This window comes from Manis javanica, chromosome 10 (genome assembly GCF_040802235.1).
Source record: "Manis javanica isolate MJ-LG chromosome 10, MJ_LKY, whole genome shotgun sequence".
Classification (NCBI taxonomy): Eukaryota; Metazoa; Chordata; class Mammalia; order Pholidota; family Manidae; genus Manis; species Manis javanica.
Window position 1 is genome coordinate 7,105,325 of NC_133165.1, and position 24,892 is coordinate 7,130,216.

At 44.7% G+C, this 24,892-nt stretch overlaps 1 protein-coding gene across 2 annotated transcripts in view; it reads right to left on the reverse strand.

Moving 5' to 3' along the window:
• The window catches only part of USP7 (ubiquitin specific peptidase 7), a 60,976-nt gene that overhangs the window by 27,296 nt on the left and 8,788 nt on the right, over positions 1–24,892 (reverse strand). Inside the window, exons 1-2 of one of the 2 annotated variants that reach the window (XM_073214730.1) lie at positions 4,719–4,823; positions 3,812–3,987 (exon numbers count right to left, since the gene is read on the reverse strand). Coding sequence is in view for 1 of the 2 variants with exons in the window: in XM_073214729.1 (XP_073070830.1) it covers positions 4,719–4,823 (105 nt within the window). In the remaining variant the exon portion in view is untranslated. Of the gene's footprint in view, positions 1–3,811; positions 3,988–4,718; positions 4,824–24,892 lie in introns of those variants that run through there. The other variant, XM_073214729.1, reaches the window with a different exon arrangement.

The following is a 24,892-nucleotide window of genomic DNA, read 5'->3' on the forward strand; positions in this document are numbered from 1 at the left end:
AAGGCCAATTGAAGGAATTAAGGATTTCTCAAAAGTATTGATCCAGTGCCTCTTAGACTTTCAATGAAAAGTCACACTAGAACTCGACCTTTTACTTATGGTTGTGACTACTCAATTTACAAGCCACACAGGCGTCCAGTTAGCTTGGACGAACCCAGCAGTGTCCATAGCTGGGCCTCTCAAACTCCTCCCGTGAAGGAGCAGTCCTCCCATGGCCAACACCCATCTGCTACCGGCTGGCACTTCAAAAAATGTAATGGAACTGCTGCAGAAGGTCCAATTGCTATACAGATTTCCAGACATTTCACTTTCTCTACCTAACCTGTTGCAGACTGGGAGCACCAGAGCCCCCCGTGGGGAGCAACAGTCGGTCTACAGAACAGAAAGCCCCTGGAAGGCTTGCTCTGGTTTACAATCAGGCGCTCTCCTGACGTTCCTGGCCCCAGGCTCCCGACGCACCAAGTGCTGGGAGCTGACGTGGGGAAGAAGAGCGCATTAGAGCGCGCTCCCCTCCTGCACCACGACAGTCAAGCGCTAAGGACACAGACTTCCCTGCACAGAAAGTGCTTCCATTTGGGTCTATCTGAACTTGTTCTTAGGAAAACATGTCCATCAGTCCTCACGAGAGGGTAGTATTCTTCACCAAAAAAATAAAAACCGGAAGTACACGTGACAGTACTGTTACCTTCTTTTAAGCCAACTTTTTAACTGCATGTAACCAGACTCAGCAGTCTGCAGAGCAGCCCTTCAGGAAGAAGGACAGCTAAACATGGTGAGTCACGTCACGAGGTGCATCACGCAACCAAGCCTTGAGTGGCAGTCTGACCCTAATCCTTTTGAGGGACAAAAGTTCACCAAAAAGGCAAGAACTTCATTCGGGATAATGATGTCCAGAATGGCTTAGCAGAAAAATGGGCCACTCTCCCAGACAGACAAATCACATCTGAGCAGCATTTAAATCCTGCAAGGCAGGTAAAGACAGATGTCACTTAATTCCCACTTCATAGCTGACAAAAAGGAGGCTTACTGAGGTTAAGTGGCTTATCTTATCCAAGGTGTTTCACAAAGTATCATGGGGGGTTTCAACACCCCAGACTGTGGACCCTAAGCTCAGTGCCCAGCCTGGGGTTTGTAAAATGCTGTTCTAGAGTTCAACTCAACCCTCCACTGCACACAGACCTCACAAGCCCAGCCCACTTTGTAGGGACCCAAAGGCTGAAAGCAGCCAACCAAAAATCCTGGGGCGCTCGTACAGGACCCAAGGGCCAGTGCCACTAGGCCCCACAACTCTCCTAGTTCACCTATTTTGTTTTCAGATACAATTCCACTCTCTGCAGGATTAGATTTTATATAGACAAAATTGATACACATTATAAATGCCTTTTTGTTCTTCCACTCCACACTTCAGTCAAATTCCTGAATTGATCTTTAAATATTAAGTAGGACCGACCAACGGTGAACTCAGCATGGCACTGAATCCATGAAATGGCACACCCTTCAGAAGCCAAGGGGCTCAGTGGCTCCACGCCTGGTGCCACCTGGTCTCGGAGCCCAGTTCATGATGGCAGAATTACACGCTAGACACGAGAGTGCCTCACATCCAAGGTACACTCTCAGAACAGCCTTACCTTCCAAAATACGCTGATCAAAAGTTTAACATGAGATTTTTGTGAATAAAAATGTTACCCTATAGCTCTAAACTCTCTGTACTAATTAAACAGTTGAAAAATTATATCCAATACCAAAAGGTCAAGACAGGAGACTCTATTAAAAAAAGCAGAATCAAAACCCATCTTTGGCAGAAAGGGCTGGTCCCATTACATTCCTATGAGGAATTACATGACATTCATAAACATCTTTGTCCAAGAAAATGGTGAAAGGCACTCAAGATTCTATGTACTATTTTTGCAACTTTCTCTGTGTCTGTAATTACTTAAAAAAAAAAAAAATTAAGGAGTAGTACACTTGAGATTCTGAAGGATACCCTGTATCCTGCAGAATTAGTATTTCATCCTAATAGACTCTAACCTCCCTGGATGCCACAGGGCATGTTTCATTACTCTGTGCATCTCATCACCATCGGTGACAGGATGGAATCCCACTTGGTGCAGTCATCACGTACCCTCAGCTGGAGGACCTTATAACCCCGACCTTCCTATCTGCCCCCAGAGGGCAGCGTCAGCTGTCACAGAGTCCTAAACCACCAGTGTGCCCATTCTTACACCAATCTTATCTTCACAAGGGAAAGGCCAATACACCAGCCTGGGGTTCAGTTGAACGAAAAAGTAGAAGACCTACTACTTTATTATTATTATTTTTTAATCAGCTTACCCTGAACTTTTCCCAAATGGCACTCTAGCAATAATTTTATCAAACCTCCATTTTTCAGTCTAATGCAAGTCTTTGCAAGTCCTAGTTTGTGTGTTTCATGGATACCAACAATCGACATCTACAACCATCTAGATCTGCAGGGGCTGCACCTGCTCTATAACATCTCATGGTCATTTACAGAAAAACTGAGGAAGAAATTAAAACGAAAGAGAGCATAGGTACAACTAGAAAACAATTCTGACACTTGCCCATAATCCTCTGTTAACAGGACTTTTAAATGTTCTCTATATCAATTAGACATTTTTTCTAATCTGTGATTTTCCAATCTTGTATCTAACTTTTGAATAAGAGACTCCCCTTACAGAGAAGGCCTGTCTGCACAGTGGAGACATTGATAATTCTAATCCAGTGTTTCCCAGCTGTGTGCCCTACTTTAAGACATTAAAGGAGTCAGAAAAAGGGGTTCTGAACTTCAGAGTCTTAGGGAATCATTGACAAAAAGCCTTTTGGAGAAACATGTTAGGACACTGAGGGCTTGCAGAAGTCCTACAATAAAGGAACTTGCCTTACCCAGCATTCCTTAGACTCCCTAGATTCCTGAGCACTTTTCACAGCACACTTTTATCTTGGAGAAGACTGTTTCTAAATAGCTGTCACAGCCGGGAAAATGCTGCCTGAAACTGAGACTCCTCCTCCTATCTGGACCCAGAAACAGGGCACGCCTGCCCCCTCCAAACAGACGTGATCTGTCAGTCTCAGGAAGAGTCTGTGCTGTGGAAGGCCATGCCACCTTCTCCTCCAACACACTTTTTCCATCTGCTAACTCACAAGCGCATTGCCCCATTCCAGGGTCTATTGTTTATCACCACTGTTTAATTTAGTAAAATTTGCCTCAAAAGGAAAGGGATTTTAAGTACATCATGATCTCATTAACAGTGGTTCCCAAATGAGGCAATTTGGGCCCCAGGAGACATCAGCAGTGCCTACAGGCACTTTTTATTGTCACGACTGTGCGGAAGGCATGGAGGTGGGACAACACCAGCATCCTATTATGTGCGGGACAGCCCTCACTGCAAAAAAGACAGGCCAGCCCCCAAAGGCAACAGTGCCGAGGATGAGAACCCTGCCCTTTCTCTACATCTGCACCGTCTCCCACCCCACCCCCACCCCCACCCCCACCAGAAAACACATGCCCAAATGTTAGTGTGAGATGCTCTGGGAACTAGACGGGAGCTCCTTGACCTGGCTGGGCCAGTTACTGCCCCATGGGTGACGAAGACCATCCCTGACCAACCTCACACCAGGCCTGGCTAAGCTTTCCCAGCTACACTCTGACTCACTTTTGGAATCTCTGGTGTCTGAAATAAAACCAAGAGCCCAGCAACCAAAAAGACCACACCCACACCGTCGCCCTTGGTCTACAGTGGCAAGCGCACTCCACAGGTAAGAAAGCAGCGGGGTTTAGACCACGCCTCTTTACCTTCCTCAGATATTGCCTCAGCCAGCTGCCAGGGGGTAAACCGCACTGTGAGAGAACTCTCAACTACGGCTGCAGTTTCTCATGGAGGCTGAACTTTTGGCAGGAGGTCTGAACAGCAGTCCTTCTGGTGGTGTAGCCCGTGACTGACGGTTTCTTTCAACTGCCCCGTTACTCCCCTGGGAAGGACACAACCCTCATGAGGATTGACGGACATGCTTTTGACAGAACATGGTTTCATTATTACACTGCAAGATTCCAGGGGCTGCATAAAGGGCTTACTGGCTGCTACCTTCTCAAGATTTTGACCTTGCAAATGTACAGGTCACATCGTCTAATTATAAATAGTCTCAAAAGAAAGTGATTTCCTGGGCACAAAATTTCCATGCATATACATATGCATACGCTTTTTGCATAGCCGCTATAAATCAAAAGTTCGTGTGGGAGAATGAAGCCCAAAGCTCGATTCTGATCTCACACCTAACAGGAGTGGGGAGAGGTTGTCAGCTACACACAACTGATCTATACACTATTGAGAGTATAATGAAAGCCAAGTTCTAATGTCTAGAAGTATCTTGCTGCAAACAAAAAGGAAATGAGAGTAAGATACACTTGTCCTGAATATTAACAGAGGCCGGAAAAGTGCAGGCCTGCCTAACTGGCCATCCATCACAAATGCCTGTATTTAAACCTTGCTAGGCTGGGGAGTCAACTTACCCTGAAATTCGTAGGCAATCTTGAAATTCAAAACCAAAACAAGTGCCTAAGTTTTCCTTACATACAACCTCCTGAGAACTAGCTACTCTTAATTAAGAAACCTGGACATACTCAAGGAAGAAATATGTATCCTATCTATTTGCATCTCTGACGGTTTCCAGCCCAATGCGAGTGAGCAAACCCTCGTGCTTACCGTCCTCCATGTCCTCCTCCGTGGTGTGGTGCCCATCGCTCATGGCTACATTCCCGTTGATGACAGGGTTCTGAGTAATTCTTGGTGGGTCATCTGTATCTCCAGCTTTAAAGAAAACAAAAAATTCCATGGCTTGGAATAAATAAGAAAAACAATTTGTACTTATGACAATTTCCAGTACTAGTAAGTTCCAACTGTGCCATAATAAATGCATTCTAACCCAAAATTTACAAGTATGTTTACTAACTATGAACTTCTGTCACTTTCAAAATACTAAATGGGATTTGAACACACACTGTATCATACAATAACTGGCTCCCTTTACAATGTTATTTACTTTGAAATAGGTTTCTATTCACTGAAACTCAACCCTAGAGAAAAATTATTGAGGGCTTAATAAACATACATAAATGTGCATTACAACTTTTTACCATGGATACATCAGTATCCTAAAACCTCATATTGTCATTCTCAATGTGTCACTGGACAGTTACTGTAATTAAAACGTAAATCCATGCAGAAACCATGACAGGAGTTTTAGGGTGAACAGAGAAATGTGGAAGGGGACCCTCTGAGGGGACTGGCAACTACAGAGTCTGGAAAGAACTGAGAAACTAATGAAATGCTGCCACTCTAATGCTTGCTGAAATCTGGCTTGAAAAACATTTACAATTCAAAACTTTTAAGTGGTAACTGGAAGATTATAAGGTCTAAACTCCAATGTAACATTCTCAGCACTATTTTCTCTCATTACACATTAACATTGGTACCCAATGTAAAAGGGAAAACACTATGGCAAGCATTAGGATTTAAATGGCCTCTATTGGCCGAAAGGGCCTTACTTCACATCTAAATCCTCTCCTCCTTCCACATGTCAGAACAGCTCACTGCAACTCATGCTGGCCCCCACCCCATATGTTGCCTATATAGTCAGCTCCCTGGTGCATCAGACTCTCCAGCAGAAATCAAGAGTCTCAACTACAAAAAGATGAGATGTGATTTTAAAAATAGCTACATAGGTGTGTCCCAATATTTCAGAGGCGTTCCAGCATCCAGATCAGCCTGTGGTCTGATTCAGCACCGAGGACAGCAACCCTTCCCCTGCACCCCCCGCCCCCCTCTGAACACTCTAAAACCCCAAACTATCAGGTTACACCTCTCCAATACTTCTTGGATATAAACCATGCTTTTTTTTCCTTCTTAAGCATTTCGAAAGACACCTTAGAAATCCTTGGAAGCCAGGAAACTAGCATTACCACCCAAATTTAGACAGATTCCAATCTTGATACTCTTCAGTTGTTTTATTAAATATCAATATGAACAAAATTAATAATTGTTAAAAGCCATTTTTAAAATCAATGATATATACATTTTTTAAATGGCCCCTCAACCATCCAATCCTGACAAAAATTGGGAGAAGTAGGAAAAGAAGAAATTTTGCTATTGTTCAAACTCTAAACTCTAAAATACATATGCTTAAAAAAGCAAAATGAAAAATTAGGTACTTTGTCTGAAATGTCTTTCATCCACATCTATCTTCCTAAATTAACATCAAACCATCATTAAAAAAAATTTGAGGAAAAGACCTTATGAAATTAACTATAGCATATTCCATCAATGGAATACCGGACAGCAGTTTTTTTAAAAGGTTCTCAATCTACCTACATGGAAAGTTCTCTAAGTTACGTTGTCAAAAATTAAGATACCAAGCAATAAATATTATCACATGCAGTCTTTGTTTTGGAACATAAGAGTATGTTGGAGTAAGAATATAGAAATGTGTACTTCCCTTCACGTGAACAAACACTGGGAGGATGCCTAGAAATTATCACAAGGTTCTGCAGAAACAGAAGTAGTGACTCTTCACCCGTATACACAGACGCACTCCTCTCACGGAAGGCGCTATAAATCTTAAAGCAATTTGCGTGATGTATGCCTAGCACTTTTAACTTATTTCCTCAGTTCAAATCTGCCCTGCTACAACTGCTTGAAAACATGCTTTATATAACACACAAGTGCAGAATGACAAATACAGAACAAAGCACCACGCCTCAATCTAGGCTGACACGTAGATGTAAGCAGTCTAAACTGGCAAGTCATAGCACTCTACAGCGCATCTAAGACTGGGAAGACTCTGAGATTCAAATAGATCTGGATTATAGCTGAAAGACTATCTTTAAGGGTTATTTTAGTAGCTTGGAGACAGTGCACTTTTTCACCAGAATGTATGGTAATGATAAAAACCAAGATCTATTCTATGGATCACCATCCACAACCCCTTACCATGGAGGGTGGGGTTAATGAAAAAATTGAACCAGTTTTTAGCAGAATTACTGCAATGTGGTGACTGCTGAAAGCCTAAAGGTTTACAAAATGAGGATTCCTTTTCTAGTGTGAAGTAGGATTTCTCTGCTTTTGGCTCCTAAAAGGCAAAGCAAGGAGCGTTCAACGGCAGACCTAGGTTCTCCTAAACTATACCCCCACCTTTTACACACCAGGTTACACAATCACACTGGGCTGCCAATTTGCTCTTTCCACCCTTCATAGGCATGGAGATGATAGTCCAGGCCAGTGGCTACGAAATGGCAGTAAGTCCTTGATTGGTCTACAATGTACATGAGGAATCTGGCTAACAGGGCCCGAGAAGTTCCCAACCAACTGCCATGGGGCCTTTGTATGAAAAGTTGGCAACTCAAGTCCAGCTCCTAAGGGACTGAATATCCAGTTAAAAAAAGCTCCTCATAAATGAATTAGTTCAGCAAGAGGATTAAAAATTTAATTAAGACACAGAAAATCCCTGAACCAGAATTAAATGATGAAAGCACCCAATATCCACAAAAAGCCTGTATCAGGCTTCTAGAAATATCCTAAATGTAAGACCACCTTCTTTATTTTCAAAGAAGTGCAAGATAGTGGGTATGTATATTTATCCACATATATAAAGTGATCCTTCTGAATTTTATACTCCACCTATTTGGAATTTTCCAAGATGTGTTAACTCTCATCTGGCCAAATGTGAACTGTGGTCTGAAGGGGAAAGAAAAGCAATTACTGTAAAACATATGTATGACACTCATATAACAGACCATCACTTTCATTACTTGTGATGATAAAGCTTCTGATAATGAACCTTGTGGTGCCAAAGGCATAATTTTAATATAGATAAAAAAGGACATTTTTTAAATTGACTTTAGAAACACTTGGCTAGTTACAGAGCCCATGTTTCCTCCTCTTTTACTGAGAATGCCCACACTTAATGCCTACAGTTACTTACATTCAGCTTTCCTTGCCACTGACTTCATTTGTGAAGTCATAACAGAAGTACTAACCCAATGAGCACTTGTTCACTGACTGCTATGGAAATGATACGGTGCTAACTTAGTGCCTGAATATGACTCCTGGATAAGATAAAAGACAGAGCAGAATTCTGATTTGTTGGCTTTGATATTCTTTCACTCCACAAAAATTCCCCAAAAGGCCAGGGTCATAGGGACGAAACACAACAAAACTGCACAGCCTTCCTACTAAGAGTGTATGTGCTGCCTCCAGGTGGTGTCTGGGCCACAAAAGATCCACCACACCTCAAATTCAGTCTCCACTCAGCCTCCAGATTCCTCCTTGAATTTCCCAACTACTGACACAGCCCAATGGGCACAGCCGCCGCTCCACAAAGGGCAGAAGAGCAGAGTGCCAGCACGGGCACACGACCCAACGCCCAGTCACTGGGTCCAGCCAGTGGGGCCTTAACAGCAGTACCCCTAATCCCAACCCTGCCAGTTCACCTGAAATTCCAAGCCAAAACCTCTCTGGCTTCTCCATGGCCCTCCTCCTCTCCTCTCCTCTCCTCTCCTCTCCTCTGGCACTGAACACATTTTAAACAGTATTACATAAAACAGAGGTGTTCAAGGCAAATTAAAACACTGGTATCTTCGTGCATTTTCCTGACTGGAAATCCCAAATACATCTCAGAAGAACAGCTGAGAAATGTCAGGACTGGCTCTGGACTCCATCTGCAGCTTAAGGACCCCCATCTGAGCTCTGAGGTCACCTTCTAGTCCAAGCCTGTATTCCCCAGCCGTGTCTGTATGGCTCTGGAGCACAGTCTGCTGGGCTGGGGGAGGGGCTCTCTCACCCACACAGGAGGAACTGCAGAGAATCTCTAGAAGCTCTACTTCAGCATTCTTTTTGTTAACTACTAGTTCCCTAGTTGCCAATGTGAGCTGCTAACAATGGAGATGAGGTGGGGGTACACAGGAACACACTGTGCCCATCACAACTGCCTTGTCAGTCCAAAAACAATCCAGATGAAAAAGCTGGCTTTTAAAAAGACAAAATAGAAAACAGTTGAGCCTGAGAAGCAAAGAATATAAGTAATATTAAAGTTACACATGAAAAACCTCAGCATGAAGCATCTGCACTAGCGCATCTGCCCACAGACACCAGGCAGGTGTGCACAGCCGGGCTCCCAGGGGTCTGGCCCAGAAGGGGGCTGGGGGCTCATGCTGGGGCAGGAGCAGCAGAGAAGGGTCTGATATTTGCTTCAATTTCATGAATCTGTAACTCCCATCTCCCAGCCCCTACTGTGTGCTGAGAATCACAGACTCGGGCGATGACCACAGGCCCCCGGGGTGAGGCACAGTGGCGCCCACCTGGGGCCTGGGCCGGAGCCTGCTCCTCCTATTCGCTCTAGTTTCCCCCACGAGGAACCCCTTCCTCAAGGAGGCATGCTCACGCCTTCCATCAAGTACAAGTTAGACGGAGCTCCCCAACGAACCCGGAGGCACTAGTCAGGAAGACAGAAGGGGAAGGAGCTGAGTGAAGAGGCACGATGTTGAAAAGACCCAAGTTCTTTACCTATGTATACTTTTCTTAAATGCCTCCTCTCAACATAAGCTGTGTCTCACACAATTACTACATTACCCCCACTTCACTGTGGATTAAATATACTGTGAGGTAATTAGATCCGCTTCCCTTCACTCGGTTACTCCCCCTAGCACCAATGTGCAGAATTACAGTACGGCTCCAGAACTGGGATGCCGGTGTTGGTAGCATACTGGTCCTACTCCCATTTACTTGCACTCACTTTATAACACGCGTAGGTTTGTATGTCCACCAGTCAAGGATTCTCAGGTTGCCATTTTATAGCCACACCCACCTCCCTTCTGTGCACCCCCTCCCACAATCCCTCAAATAAACCCATCTCCATAGTTTTGTCACTTCAAGGATGCTATATAAATGGATACACAGCATGTAACCCTTTGGAAGGCCTTGTCACTCAGTACAATTCCCGTGAGACTCACATCAACAGCTGGTTCCTTTCCACTGCTGAGCGGGATCCACGGTAGGGCCACTACCTGGCCTGCTAACAACAGTGGGGCTGTTTCCAATTTGGGAATCTTACAAATTAAAGTGCTATAAAAACTTTTGTACAGATCCTGTTTCCATGTTTACTTTTATTTTTGAATTTTAAATAATGAAGTGGTCACAGTAACAGGGCAAGCAATCCAAAACAAAGACAGCACATAATCGTTCCCGTTCCATCCCAATACAAAGGAGGCCACTGTTTGATGTGCCACCTTCAGGGCTTCCTCAATGTTATGCAACAATATGCATGTATTTTACTCATGAACAAAAAATGGAACTCACATTCCATGAATTAACGACCGCTATCCCAAGTTAGAACACACACAGGCATAAATATGCACACGGATTTGATGCTGAATAACAATGTAAAGGAAATGTCCCCTGCAGACCGTTTCCTACTTTCTTTGCCACCTGAATGATGCTACAGCCAATAACTGTACTGAGTTTACTCTTGCTGCACATTGTCCCCAGGTCATCCTTCTCAAATACATCAGGCCTCCCCAGGCAGTTACTCCTCCCAAAGGCAATTGCCAGCAATGTCTCCAAGCACCAGAACACTACCAGACACTAAGCTAAATGGCAGGATCCACCCAACCCCCACCCGCCACCAAGTTCACACACTGTTTCTGAGAACTTGTCCAACTAGGTACGCACAGCTCCATTAACTTTCACTTTGAAGAAAAATTCAGATCCAATGTATTCCCTGACGGTCTCCTCCACACACAGTCCTCAGTGTCTGGAACCCAGCTCCAAGTTCACCAGAAGACAGCTGATAACCCAACAGTGAGATGCACAGGCTGCACTACATGAGACTGAGAAGCAGAGTGAGACGATCAGGGCTGGTTCTGAAGGGGGGGAGCTCAGAAGACAGCAGCGGTAAGCTGTGGGGCCGAGGAAGCCAGGGCAAGAGGCAGGGAGCTCTGATGGCTTCCAGAGGATCAAGAACTCACAGGCCATGAGCTGCCACACTCCCTAGGACGCCAGAATCTACTGAGAACTAGGAAACACCTTCTGGACGCTCCTAGAAAATGGTTTGGTGGAAAAATGCAGTGGCTCTGATGTCAACTTCAAGTCCCTTTAGGGGATTCTTCTAAGGCAAAACTGGGCCTCAGCCACAACCGTGGGATACACCCAGTCCTTGGCCAGAACCTGGAGGTAATGAAGGGGTGACATTCTTAAAAGAAGACAAGGATTGGACTGCAGGTCCAAATGACTGCTGCTCATGGCCCAGGTCTGACAAACGGTCCCTCTCTTCCAGGACTCAGCCAAAGGGTGGGGAGAACAACTGCCCCGTTTGCCAAGCTCACCTTCCCAGCTACAGTGATCGCAAATGCCCAGGGGCTGTGAGGAAGCACCCAAATGCTTCTGGCCCCTCCCTCTGTGCCTGGCTAGGAAAGGGAAAAAGCTCTCAGAAGCAGTTTCTGAATGTGGTCCTAGGTGGAAAACTTTAACTTATGCTTCAAAGAGATCATTTCTAACCTATTATTATTACATTACCAAGGGCTCTATGCATCCCCCAAAAGATGGCATGCCCTATTTGCCTGCAATCACACTAACAACTCTATTAACAAGACATTTTAATTACTTCTTTGCTGAACATGTCTTTTTCTAGCAGGAGTAACTTGAGAGGTAAAGGTATGCGTTTCCAGCCGGGGCTGGGTAGAGCACGCTCTCGTCTTGGTAGTTAGTCAACCTACTTATCGAGTGTCTTGCACAAGAGCTGGGCTGGGCAGGGCAGGGCCCTGGGTTTGGAGGGTCAGATAACCTCCCTAGTCTGGCTCTTAGTTTCTTGTGGGATGAGTCAAGAGGAGATAACTGCAGAAAACCAGAGTACAGGATGGAGCCACGGGGCTTGGACAGGTACCTTAGTCATGAATGAAGGAAGGGGCCACCACAATTCCAGAAGGAATTCCAGAAGCCATGAAGGAAGGGGAGCCAGAGAGCAAAGATCCTGGAGAAGCACGTTCTAAACAGAGCGAACAGAGACAAGGGCAGCAGGCAAGGGAGGTGGGAGATGAGACTCAGATAAAAAGAAGTGGGCAGGGCCAAGGCCATAGGGGATCCTGAAGGCCATGACAAGGACTGAATTTCTTCCCCAGACGTTCCCACTTGGCATGCACCTGGTCCAATGAAGAGGAAGCCACCCACGGCCTTGAAGGACTAAGTGCCCTCAAAGAACAGCTCTCTTGAGACTGTTCCAGTGCTTAGAAGATGGCTGTCACCCCCAAGCACCCAGCCCATCAAGCCTGTCCTTACCATTACTGGTAGGAGGGTCCCATCAGAAGCCCCTCTGCTGTTTTACAGCGGACACAGTTGTTGTGGGGTTTTGTTTACTGACCTGCCCCTCAGGGCTAGCCTGCCCGGTTGGCAGGGCAGTCTCAGTAACTATGAATTCATCTTATTATTCACAGTGAAATCATGGCTTAATCAGTATCATAATCCAAAGTGTTCAAGTTTCGTTACTTTGATGGTTTTGTGCAGGATTTGGCTGCACACGTCCCCCTGTGGCTGGCTGGGAGCCCGTGCCCAGGTGGCAGTCCTGTCCTGCTAAACCGGGACCTCTTTGGTACTCTGCCTTTGCTGGGTCACCACAGGGCCTGAGGTCAGTGCCTGCAACAGCTTCCAAATATGCAGCCCGAAGTTTCAAAAGTAGACCCACTGTGCCGAAACCCGACAGTTAGCTCTATACTCTGGAATGATCCTGATTTAATTAGCTATATGAAAATAAAGCCCCAGAGACAGCCACATATATATCTGTGTTCCTTCCTTAAATACAACTACTTGTTTGGGGCCTTTAGTTTGGCTTGATTATGCAAACATCATCTGCTCCCCAGAGGCTCATCCTAACTGCCAACCACGTGTGTCCCACAAACCCCGAACTGAAGGCTGGTGTGAATGCTGGCCGGGACCAAAGAGGGCTGCCCACACTGCACACAGAAAAGCATATCACCACGCAGGTGTTGCTTTCTTACACTCCGTTTCATTCCAGAGAGAGGGCGCTATCTGTTAGGCTGTGTAGCAGAGTCTGCTTGTGGGATGGAAAAGGCAGTCCCAGCACACCTGAAAGACAGAGCTCGGTGGAAGCCACAGGACTAAGGCAGAAAGCACCTAGGATACAGTAAAAGCCAAAGGATTAATGTCCAGAAGAGAGTTCCTAAAAATCAAAAAGAAAACAATCCAACTACAACAAAGGGGAAATTAGTAAGAAATACAAACTACCATACGTGTTCAACTTGCCTCACACAAAACCATTTTTCATCTACCAGATTAACAATGGAAGATATTGGAAATGTCAACTGATGCTGACAGTGTCCTAAATGAGTGCTGTCAAATGGCTGGCTGGTGGGGCATGAATTTATAGAGTCAAATTATTCTTCCCAAAGGCAGTATTTATTAAAACCAAAAAGTCAAATATCCTTTCACTCAAAATGTCATTCATAGGAATCCATTCCAAAAGAAACTAGTACATGCCCAAATCCTATTTCTTACACCGAAGCACTATTTTTTAAAGAGTAAAAATAAAAAACAACATAAAATGACCATTATACTAAAGGCCATGGACTGAATGGCTCCATTTGTATGAAGTGCCTGTTTGGGGGAGCGGCGCTGGAGGGGCGCTGGCTGGGGTGCAGGGGTTCCTTCTTAAGGTAAAGAACCTCCCCACACTGGCTGTGGGGGTGGTTGCACAACTTGGTGAATACACTAAAAGCCACTGAATCACATTTCAAATGATCGAATTGCTTGAATTGTATCTCAATACAGCTGTATTATTAAAAAAAAAAAAAAAGACTCAAGCACTTAATAGAAATGGGTCATTTTGAGCGGGGACAAAGAGTTCCCTAAGTCACAGCTGTTTCTGACGGTTCTGCATAGTAAATGATGTACGCACAGACTGAGCCAGGTGTCAGTGTGCCGTTTTCTCCATTATTTCTCTAAAAATAACATATTAAACATTCGGTGCCTTAAAAATTCAGTTATCTACAAAATTTACTTGCATGGGGTGGTTCACTCAACATTCATGTAGCTTTTTAAAAAGTAAAACTATGAGTGAAACCTTCATAAGAGTGTGTATCAATCATACCTTAATAAAAAATTTTAAAAAAAAAGAACTAAAATAAGGGGGCATGCCCACCAACAGAGAAATCCTTTGCTAAGTTATCAGAACAAACGGGGCTGTCCACACGGACCTTACGCTACGCCCGGACCACCCTACATTCAGACCTCAGGGTCTGCCTCTGAGGAATGTAGTCTTTCTAGCTAGCCTTCTTGCCTCCATGCTGTTTGAATGTTTCAGTGAATATGTTTGTTACCTTTGTAACAAAAGTAAAAACACAAATACACACAAAGCAAATCACAGGGCAAAAGGCAAACGCAATACTGCCTAAGGCGTGATAACACCTCCTGGCCTCAGAAGGGGAGGGGAAAGCCCAAGCAGCAGCTGCTCTTAGGGATGAGGAGGGAGTGGGAATCCAGACGGCGCTGGAACACAGCGACTGCCCTCAACTCTGTGCGGCCTACAGGTCCGTTTCTACCTTGGCAAATGGCAGCACCCTTTCTTAAATGCCTGGATTTTCCCTAAGAACTATTCAAAACGACAAGGCAATTTGGTGGCACAGGGTGAGGTTAAGAGGTAGAGGAGAGATTTTAACCAAACTCTTGACTGTGCTAATTAAAACTTTTAAGAAGTAGTCAAACACAACCAACTTCAAATTGGTTCCTGTATTTGAATAAAACCGCAGACAAAACCTAGGACAAAAAACTAGGTGGTTTCTGGCTTTTTCACACATTGGGGCAGGAGGACCATGACTCATGAGGGGACCCACCTGGGCAACTCCCGTTGAAGACCTTTTGAAACACTAGTGGCCCATGAAATTGTTTAAAAGTTCCTGGGAGTAAGAGTATAGCGCGCCCTGGGGAGAAAGCCAAGGAAATCTGGTTTTCTAAAGAGGTGGGAGGAGAAGGAGTTCAGTCTACCAATGGGTGGAGACCTTGAACATCTACTGTGCACTTGGCAATGTCCCCTGTGAAAAATGGGCATTCAGGGGTAAGGTCTGAACAGGAGACATACCAAAAATGCCCCGTTCATCTCCTCAAATTAATCAATGTGTGAACACAATTCCAACCAACATCTCAGTAGGACTTGCTGTACCAACAGATAGACTGATTCTAAAATTTATATGCAAAGATAAAGGGAAAAAAAGCAAGAACACAGTTGGAGGAATTACACTACCCAACTGACTACTCACTGTAAGGCTGCAGCAGAGATGTAAACAGATAAATGCCAATGAATGGGGTAGGAAGTCCAGAAACAGACCCACATGTACACGACCGCTTGATTTTCTGACAAAGGTGTAAGCAATTCAGTGGGAAAAGGGTAGTTGATCGTTCCAATAGATGGCAAAGGAACTACTGCACACCCACAGGCAAAAAAAAGAACTCAACCTCACGCCTAATACAAAAACTTGTAATGGATCGTATGTAAACATAAAATTTTAAGCTCTAGGGCTTTTACGAGAAAACACAGAGTGGGGCAAATAATTCTTAGACTGACCGAAAGCAAGCTCCATAGAAGAAAATTTGATAAACTGGACTTCACTAAAACTAGAAAGTTTTGCTCCAGAAAGACATTTTAAGAGAATAATCAGACAAGGCACAGATGGGAGAAAATATCTCCAAATCATCTGCCTGACATAGGACTTTTATCCTAGATACACAGAGAACTTTCAAAATTTTATAGTAATAAAAACCCAATACATAGACAAGACACTTCAAAGAGGACATAGGTACAGCAGACACATGAACAGATGCTTGCCCATTAGCTAGCTATTAGATATGTGCAAACTAAAACTGAAATAAGATGACCACTACCCACCTATTAGGAGAACTAAAATTAAGTTATAGTATATCAAGTGCTAAGAAGAATGCGGGCCGACTCCATCTCTCCTCGCTGACAGCGGGAATGCAGGCAGGCTCGGGTACTCTGGAGACAGCCTGGCAGTTCTTACAAAGTCAAGCATGACTCACCATCATGTGACCCAACCATTCTGTGCCTTACTCTAGAGAAATGAGATTCGTGTTCACACAGAAACCTGCACACGAGTATTTACAGGGGCTTTATTCCTAACTGCCAGAAACCAGAGACCCACATGTCCTTCAGTGGGAGAATGGATAAACTGTGGTATGTCCATAAAATGGAATAATGCTTAGCAATAAAAAGGAAGGAACTCACAGCAATCAGACAACACAAAGAAATAAAAGGCATCCAGACTGGTAAGGAAGAAGTTAAACTGTCACTGTTTGCAGATGACATGATATTGTACATAAAAAACCCTAAAGAATCCACTCCAAAACTACTAGATCTAATATCTGAATTCAGCAAAGTTGCAGGATATAAAATTAATACACAGAAATCTGTTGCATTCCTATACACTAACAATGAACTAGCAGAAAGAGAAATCAGGAAAACAATTTCATTCACAATTGCATCAAAAAGAATAAAATACCTAGGAATAAACCTAACCAAGGAAGTGAAAGACCTATACTCTGAAAACTACAAGACACTCACGAGAGAAATTAAGGAAGATATCAATAAATGGAAACACATTCCGTGCTCATGGATAGGAAGAATGAATATTGTCAAAATGGCCATCCTGCACAAAGCAATCTACAGATTCAGTGTAATCCCTATCAAAATACCAACAGTACTCAACGAACTAGAGCAAATAGTTCTCAAATTCATGTGGCACCCCAAGACCCAAAATAGCCAAAGCAATCCTGAGAGGGAAGAATAAAGGGGTGGGCTGGTGGGGGCAGGGAATTGTGCTCTGCGACTTCAAGCTCTACTACAAAGCCACAGTAATCAAGACAATTTGCTACTGGCACAAGAACAGACCCACAGACCAATGGATCAGACTAGAGAGGCCAGATAAAACCCAAGCATATATGGTCAATTAATATATGATAAAGGAGCCATGGACATACAAGGGGAAAATGACAACAGCCTCTTCAACAGCTGGTGTTGGCAAACTGGACAGCTACATGCAAGAGAATGAAATTGGATTATTGTCTATCTCCATATGCAAAAGTAAACTCAAAATGGATCAAAGACCTGAATGTAAGTCATGAAACCATATAACTTAGAAGAAAACATAGGCAAAAATCTCCTCAATATAAACATGAGCAACTTTTTTCTGAACGCATCTCCTCAAGCAAGGGAAACAAAAGCAAACAAAAATGAACACATGGGACTACATTAAACTTAAAAGCTTCTGTACAGCAAAGGACACCATCAACAGAACAAAAAGACATCCCACAGTATGGGAGAATATATTTGTAAATGACGTATCTGACAAGGTGTTAACACCCAATATATATAAAGAACTCACATGCCTCAACACCCAAAATTCAAATAACCCAATTAAAAAATGGGTGGCGAATATAAACAGACACTTCTCCAAAGAAGAAATTCAGATGGCCAACAGGCACATGAAAAGATGCTCCACATCACTAATTATCAGTGAAATGCAAATAAAAACCACAATGAGATATCACCTCACACCAGTAAGGACTGCCACCATCCAAAAGACAAACAACAAATGCTGGCGGGGATGCAGAGAAAGGGGGACCCTTCTACACTGCTGGTGGGAATGTAAGCTAGTTCAACCATTGTGGAAAGCAATATGGAGGTTCCTCAAAAAAATAAAAATAGAAATGCCATTTGACCCAGGAACTCCACTCCTAGGAATTTACCCAAAGAATATAATTTCTCAGATTCAAAAAGACATATGCACCCCCTATGTTTATTGCAGCATTTTTTATAATAGCCAAGATATGGAAGCAACCTAAGTGTCCATCAGTAGATGAATGGATAAAGAAGAGGTGGTACATATACACAAGGGAATACTATTCAGCCATAAGAAAGAAACAAATTCTGCAATTTGCAACTACATGAATGGAGCTGGAGGATATTATGCTCAGTGAAATAAGCCAGGTGGAGAAAGACAAGTACCAAATGATTTCCCTCATTTGTGGAGTATAACAATGAAGCAAAACTGAAGGAACAAAACAGCAGCAGACTCAGAGACTCCAAGGAGGGACTAGCGGTTACCAAAGGGGGAGAGGTGGGGGAGGGTGAGTGGGGAGGGAAGGAGAAGGGGATTCAGGGGTATTCTGATTGGCACACACAGTGTGGGGGGGATGAGGGGGAAGACAGTGTAGCACAGAGAAGGCAAATAGTGACTCTGTGGCATCTTACTACACTGATGGGCAGTGACTGCAATGGGGTATGTGGGGGGACTTGATAATGGGGGGAATCTCATAACCACAATGTTGCTCATGTGATTTTATATTAATGATACCAAAAAAAAATAGGAATGAACTGATAAACCCAACTTGGATGAATCTCAAAGGCACTACACTCTGCATGAGAGAAGCCAGTCCAAAAAGGTTACATGCTCTATGGTTCTATTGAGGTGACATCTGCAGAGTGACAAAACTGTATGGAGAGCATGTCAGTGGTGGCCAGGGGCCAGCATTAGGTAGAAGACAGGACTGCACAAGAGAAGCCTGAGAGGGGGTTTTTGTAGGGTGGGGAAGCTGTTCTGCATCCTGACTAGTAACACAAATCTACACATGTGTTAAAATTCACAGAACCATATGTTCCCTCCAAAGTCTAGTTTACTGCCTGGTAATTTAAAAAACCAAAAGGGAAGAAACCCTGGTAGAGCAGGGAGGAGAGTAAGAAATTATTTACTGACTTTTAAATAAATACTCCTTCACATATGGTGTCAGAGCTTTCAGCTATTCAGGAAAAGAGAGAACTCAAAAGTTTAAAGATGGAGGGTCTCAATCTTTCTGCCTCAAGACCTTTAGGTGGTCCTGTTCAAAGGGGTATACAAATGTTTGCACCACAATTTGTTCTCTTTCGGGGGTCAGGGAGTTGCAAGTATTAAAAAGCTAGGAAAATGGGAGGTCAGGCTAGAACTGAAAGTGTCTACTGCAACATCAGTTGAATAAACACGCACACTGTGCTCCAACAAACCCAAGTGGGGAGGGGGGGATGTAACTGATGTGTCTATTTTGACTGATTTCCCAAAGATCCAACTGTGTCACACAAGCTATTTAAAATGGAGAGAATCAGGGGAGATACAAATAGAACAAATATTATTAAGTGGAATGTTGGCCATTACAAAGGATTAAAAAGCAAAATAATGAAAAACACAAATTATGTCTGGTTTAAATGCTCTCTCCTTGAATTCTCATGAAATACCTGTTCCTCATCTTAACAAGACCATGTTATATAAACCTGTAAGGGAGGGCAAGAACAGGACAATTCTGCCTCCATTTCCCCATCCGTGGCACTTCCCTATGGCAGGGGGCCACCCAACCACCACTTGTTCCTGTCCCCAAGGCATGAGACCGCACAGGAGCGGCCACCCCACGTTCTGGATGATGAGGCGGCCGCTGTACCATCCAAGCATCTCTCCTCCTATGCCAAGTACGAGGACTCTTACGGACAGAACAGAAGCCATTGCTCTTCTTGTCCCAACGAGCTTTCTGGAGGTAAAACTACAACCCTGTTCCTGATGAGGTAATCAGCACATGGTGGTTTCCCACATTAATGTGATGTTAGGCAGTTATATTTTTAATGTAACTGTATAACGACATGTATCAACATTTAGATCTGTGTAAGTCACTGAATCACTACTTGCCAAATGACCAAAGAATGGTATTAGCAAAGGTCCATTCAAAGTACAAGACAGACCAATAAATTCTAATGCAACAGAACACAAAAAACGAATTCACAGGGTTTCAAAACAGCATGCTGCGATTAATCTCAAGAAAGATACCAAATTTTGGCGTATCGAAGAATTGCCACACTACCTGAAAAGGCTATTAAACTACTGCTCCCCTTTCTAACTATATCCCCCTATAAGACTGGATTCTCTATTTCCCCTAAAACTACAGTGCCACGGCCAGAAAGCAGAAGCAGGTATGAGAATCCAGCTGTCTCCTATTAAGACACACAATAAAGAAATTTGCCAAATTATGAAAACAATGCCATTCCTCATTAAACCTTTTCTTTTGGAAAATAATTACTTCTTATAAAAGGCCTGTTATTTGTGTTACCGTATCCTGGTTTATTATTTTTAGATGAGTAAGACTGGTCTTCGTTTTCATTTCGATATGGCAAATAATGACAGATGTAACCCACCTACCCAAAAGCTCTGAGGTCCTCAGATTTTCTATGTTAGCAGGATCCTGACAACAGAAAGTCTGACATGCCAAAGACCAGACCAACTGGTGGGTTTCTGGGATGCTGCTTAGCTAAGCTGGAGTTGTATGTCCTTCCCTGCAGTTTCCACTTAGACACTGCCAGCAATTTGGAGGGAGAGGAAATGGAGGCGCCCCCCCACCATTCCTTTACACCCCGGTTTTCTCTGCCTTCTGGGCTTCAGTTTTGTGAGGAGGGCCCCGGTGTAGCGAGAGGCCCAGTGGCCGCAGTTTCAGGATAGCCCTGTCTCCCCTACTTCCCACTCACTCTCCCTGGGGCAGACAGCACGCCCCATGGACTCCAGCGCCAGATCCAGAATCAATGGACTATCAGCAGTAGCTCTTGCTGCCGTGCGACCCCTTCATGCATCTCTACTGCTGCTCTGCTACTCTGACTGAGCCCACAACCGATAGACACCCCAGCCAGAGCCACCCAGTTGATAAAGCAGCAAAGCACATTCATAACCACAAAAAAGTTCCAAACATTTTTAAGAATACTGAATAAAACCTATTATAGTTGACAGAATCATGGGAACCTGCATATCTTTCTGATCCAATGTAAGTCAGAGTAAGGTTCCATCCCACAGAATCCTTTCCTGCAATAAAAAGTCATGAAGCCCTGATACCGGCCACAATGTGGTGAAACTTGGGGGCATCATGCTCAGAGAACCGGACACAGAAGGCCTCATACTGCAGGATCCCGTTTGTATGACTTGTGTAGAACAAGAAAATCCCAGGGGTGTAAGTCAGTGGCTACCTAGGTTAGGGCCCCTAATCATGAATCCTAATACAAGATTTCTAATCCAAATCCTAATGAAAATGTCAAAACTTGACTTTGCTGGTTACACAACTGTGAACATGCTAAAAGCCAATGAACTGTGCACTTTAAATGGGTGATTGTGCTGTCTGTTGAGTACCTCAATATACGTTGCTCCTCTAAAAATAATGGTGATTATTAACACATTTTATCAGACTTACAAAAGGGCAGATGCAGATCCCCTTTTATGAGAGGCCTCCATCTGCAGCCTCCAGACGCCTCGCCTCTGGCTCCCTGCCTCAAACTCCCTGCAATTCAAATCCTGACCACTCCTCACAGCCCACTGCAAGTCCCTCCAAGCCCTCTTGTTTCCCTGCAGGCAGTGCGATGTAATCTCTCTCTTCTCAGCTTCCTGATCGCTCCCTCCTCACCTCTTGTGGCATTCACCACTTCTGTTCCGCATTAATTACCTGTTCACAGGACCTATCTATTCCCTGCTGCCTTTCTTAAGCAAAGTGGCCTTATCACTTCTTCATCTCTGTAACCCCCACAAATAGTGCCTGAAGCAGTGATTGTGAGATTACCAGCAAGTATGTGCTATGCTGAGCCAGCTTCGGATACCGTCCTCCCAGGTTACTACAGAGAAAAATGCTGGTTTTTCATTATGCTAAACAATCCTGTTCTAGGCAGAGTCTGCAAGGAAGGCAAGGCTGAAACCCAGGCCAGGACTGGCCCTGCAGCACGGTGCTCAACAGAACTTTGTGATAAAGGGGACGGTCCACAGCTGCGCCATGAGCCACATGTAGCTACCGGGGCCCTGAAATACGACTAGTAAAACAGGAACTCTATTTCACTTTTCACTCAATTTTAATTCACTTAATCCGGTCAGCCATGATGGCTGCAGCTACAAGGCTGGGCAGTGAAGGTCTAGGAATGGCATCCGCTGAAGCCTGGTCTCCGCCTGCAGGGTTGGGGCGTAATAGCAGCTTTCTGCGCTACAACAAAATCACATGACCAAGTGCCCTCTGATGACATACCCAAAATTACAACAGTACGTTAAGAAACATAAAACCCTTTATAGAAAAATTATAGGTCTTGATTTCATCAAAACATATTTTAGATTTTAAATAACAGCCTCTAATTTCCAAGGAAATACTGACCATAACAGAAACATTGAGATTTGTACTACTAATTCTCCCTCTCCTCATACCTGATCCCAAGGTACTTAATGACCAACTTCAGTCATCCTGCAGGCATTCAGCAGCTTGACAGGGACCATGCTTTCACCATCACAAGCCATGCAGTGGTAGAGCCCAGAGGGCAGGAGGAGCTCATAGCCCATCAAGGGTCCCCAGGACTCCCCCTGCCCAAAACTCGCACGGCCAGCTGTGTAAGACACAGAAGGTGACTGGTGCCATCCGTCTTTAAGCTGAACAAGTTACCTCAAGGATCACTTGCATTGCCCCAACAAGGGTGCATGGGCCACCTCACTTCCATGCATCCTCCAGACACCCCCGTATCAACCAGCCTGAAGGTCTCGTTTGTGCCGACCACTAGTTACCTGACCATTACCACACTGTTACCACTGGTTCTGTGGACACTGCCACTGTGTGCCAATTTCCCTGAGGCCAGAACTTGTGGCTCCCCCCTGCCTATCTCTTTTCCCTGCAGAAACTGAGGCACCAATCATGACAGATATCCTAAATCCACTCCTGCACAATGACTGAAATTACCTATCTCTGTGATGTCCAAGAAGGCACGCTTTCAGAGGCAGTCGAAGAAATACAAGACCCCTCTGCTCACATAATGCAATACAAGACCCCATCTGTGTGCACTGTGGGAGCAGAGGGGACCCTCAGAAAAACTAAGACCCGGAAGGCCACATTTATTTAAGCTTTCTTCCAACCATGACTTAATAGGTCAAGACCAACATTGAACCAAGTAAGGATTTCTGTATTTACAACTGTTTTGTGTCATTTTGGGTATAGTTTTTCACTGTTACAATCCCTTCACAAAAGCTAAACATGCTTCCCTCGGAATATACACAGCACATTTTAAAATTCCCTGTCAGGGAAAGAGGCCCAAAGGAAAATATTCAAAATATGCCACAAAAACAATACCACCCAGTTAGCTGGAAGCTAATGAAGTAAGAACACTGGCTGTCCTAGATCACCTCCTTTCTTCAATCCCTGCCCAGTTAAGGAATCCCAGGACCTGGTACCTCTGACCCCCTTTTCCTCCTGGCTTCGGAACGCTGCCACCTTAAGAATGAACCCTGGTGACAGGCCACAAGGAGGAGACAAACACAGCTGCTCCCGGCTTCACAACTGACTGTGGCCCACGGAGCAGGCAGGACACCCAGGGGAGCACCATCTTTGTGTGCTTTTGCTCATCTGTATATGAAGGGCTGCGGAGACAGGATGACCCACAGACCTGAATGGATGTGGCCTACAGCCTCAACTTTAAGGCGCCCCAACAGCCAGCCCTGAAGGCCACCATACTGGGTGTCTGCAGAGCAGCACACCTGTGCCAGGGCCCCAGCAGAGCCTTCCCGAACTGAAACCTCTCCATACACCCAGAGCCTCAAATGGTTTGCTTTAGGGATGGTTCATTTCAGCTCAGGATCTTATAACATGTTACTGAATATACCTGATTCAGTTACTTCAATTATTGGAGGGAAGAATCTACCTTGAGAAATATGTAACTATTTTCCCTCTTACTTATGCCACCACATTCCTCTTGCTCAACTGCACCAGTGGTCCCAGCCAATTTTGGCAGCAAGCTGCTTTCTATAGTCAAAGCATGTGGTGAACCTCACAAAAACATTCAGGAGCCCACTGCAGTTCACCACTTTGGGGCAGGGAGGTAAGAAACATGAGAAGGCAGCAGGGGTGTTTCAACTAAAAAGCAGTGATGACTACTTTTATAACAACGGTGTCTACTGGCTATGGTGGATCCCAAGGCTGTGAAGCGAGACTGCATGGGTTCAAACCCCATCACTCACCCTGACTGAGTAAGTTACCTACTTGCTCAGCATTTCCTTTTGCTCTGCTGTGAAATGGGGACAATGGTGCAATTCAGACTTGCAGTAAGGAGCAAAGGAGTCAGTACAGGTCCAGCGCTCACATGACATGACATGGCCTGGCCCCGGGAGGAGTCTTCCATGAGACCTAGCTGCCACACCTTCATGGAGCCTCTCCACAGCTCTCTGAAGGCTTGCCTACCTGCTGCTTCTTACCCAGCCCCCTGGATCCTGTACTAGTTTCCAATTGCTGCTGGCACAGATTACCACACATTTAGCGGCTTAAACAACACATGCTTAAGTCTTCTGGAGGTCAGAGGTCTGCAGTGGGCCTCAGTGGGCTAAAAGTGAGGTGTCAGCAGGGCTAGTTCCTTCTGGAAGCTCCCAGAAGAATCTCTTCTCACCTCTTCCAGCTTCTAGAGGCCGCCCGCATGCCTGGGCTCCCCCTCCATCCTCAAGGCCAGCAATGGGCTTTTCACAGCCACTCTAGCGCTCCCACCCCATCTTTTACACATAAGGATCCTGGGCATTACACTGAGGCCACCTGCATCATGCAGGATAATCCCACCTAGGGACCCTCAGTTACATCTGCACCCTTGCATGCAAGGGAATAATCACAGGTTCTGAAGATCAGGACACGGACCTCTTCAAGGGCCTTTCTTGATTCTGCCTACCGTAGATTGGAAAGTCTAGTCACAGAGGTCGCAGATCCCAACTGCATCATGTTACCTACACCTCCTGCCCCCCTTTTTTCAAACT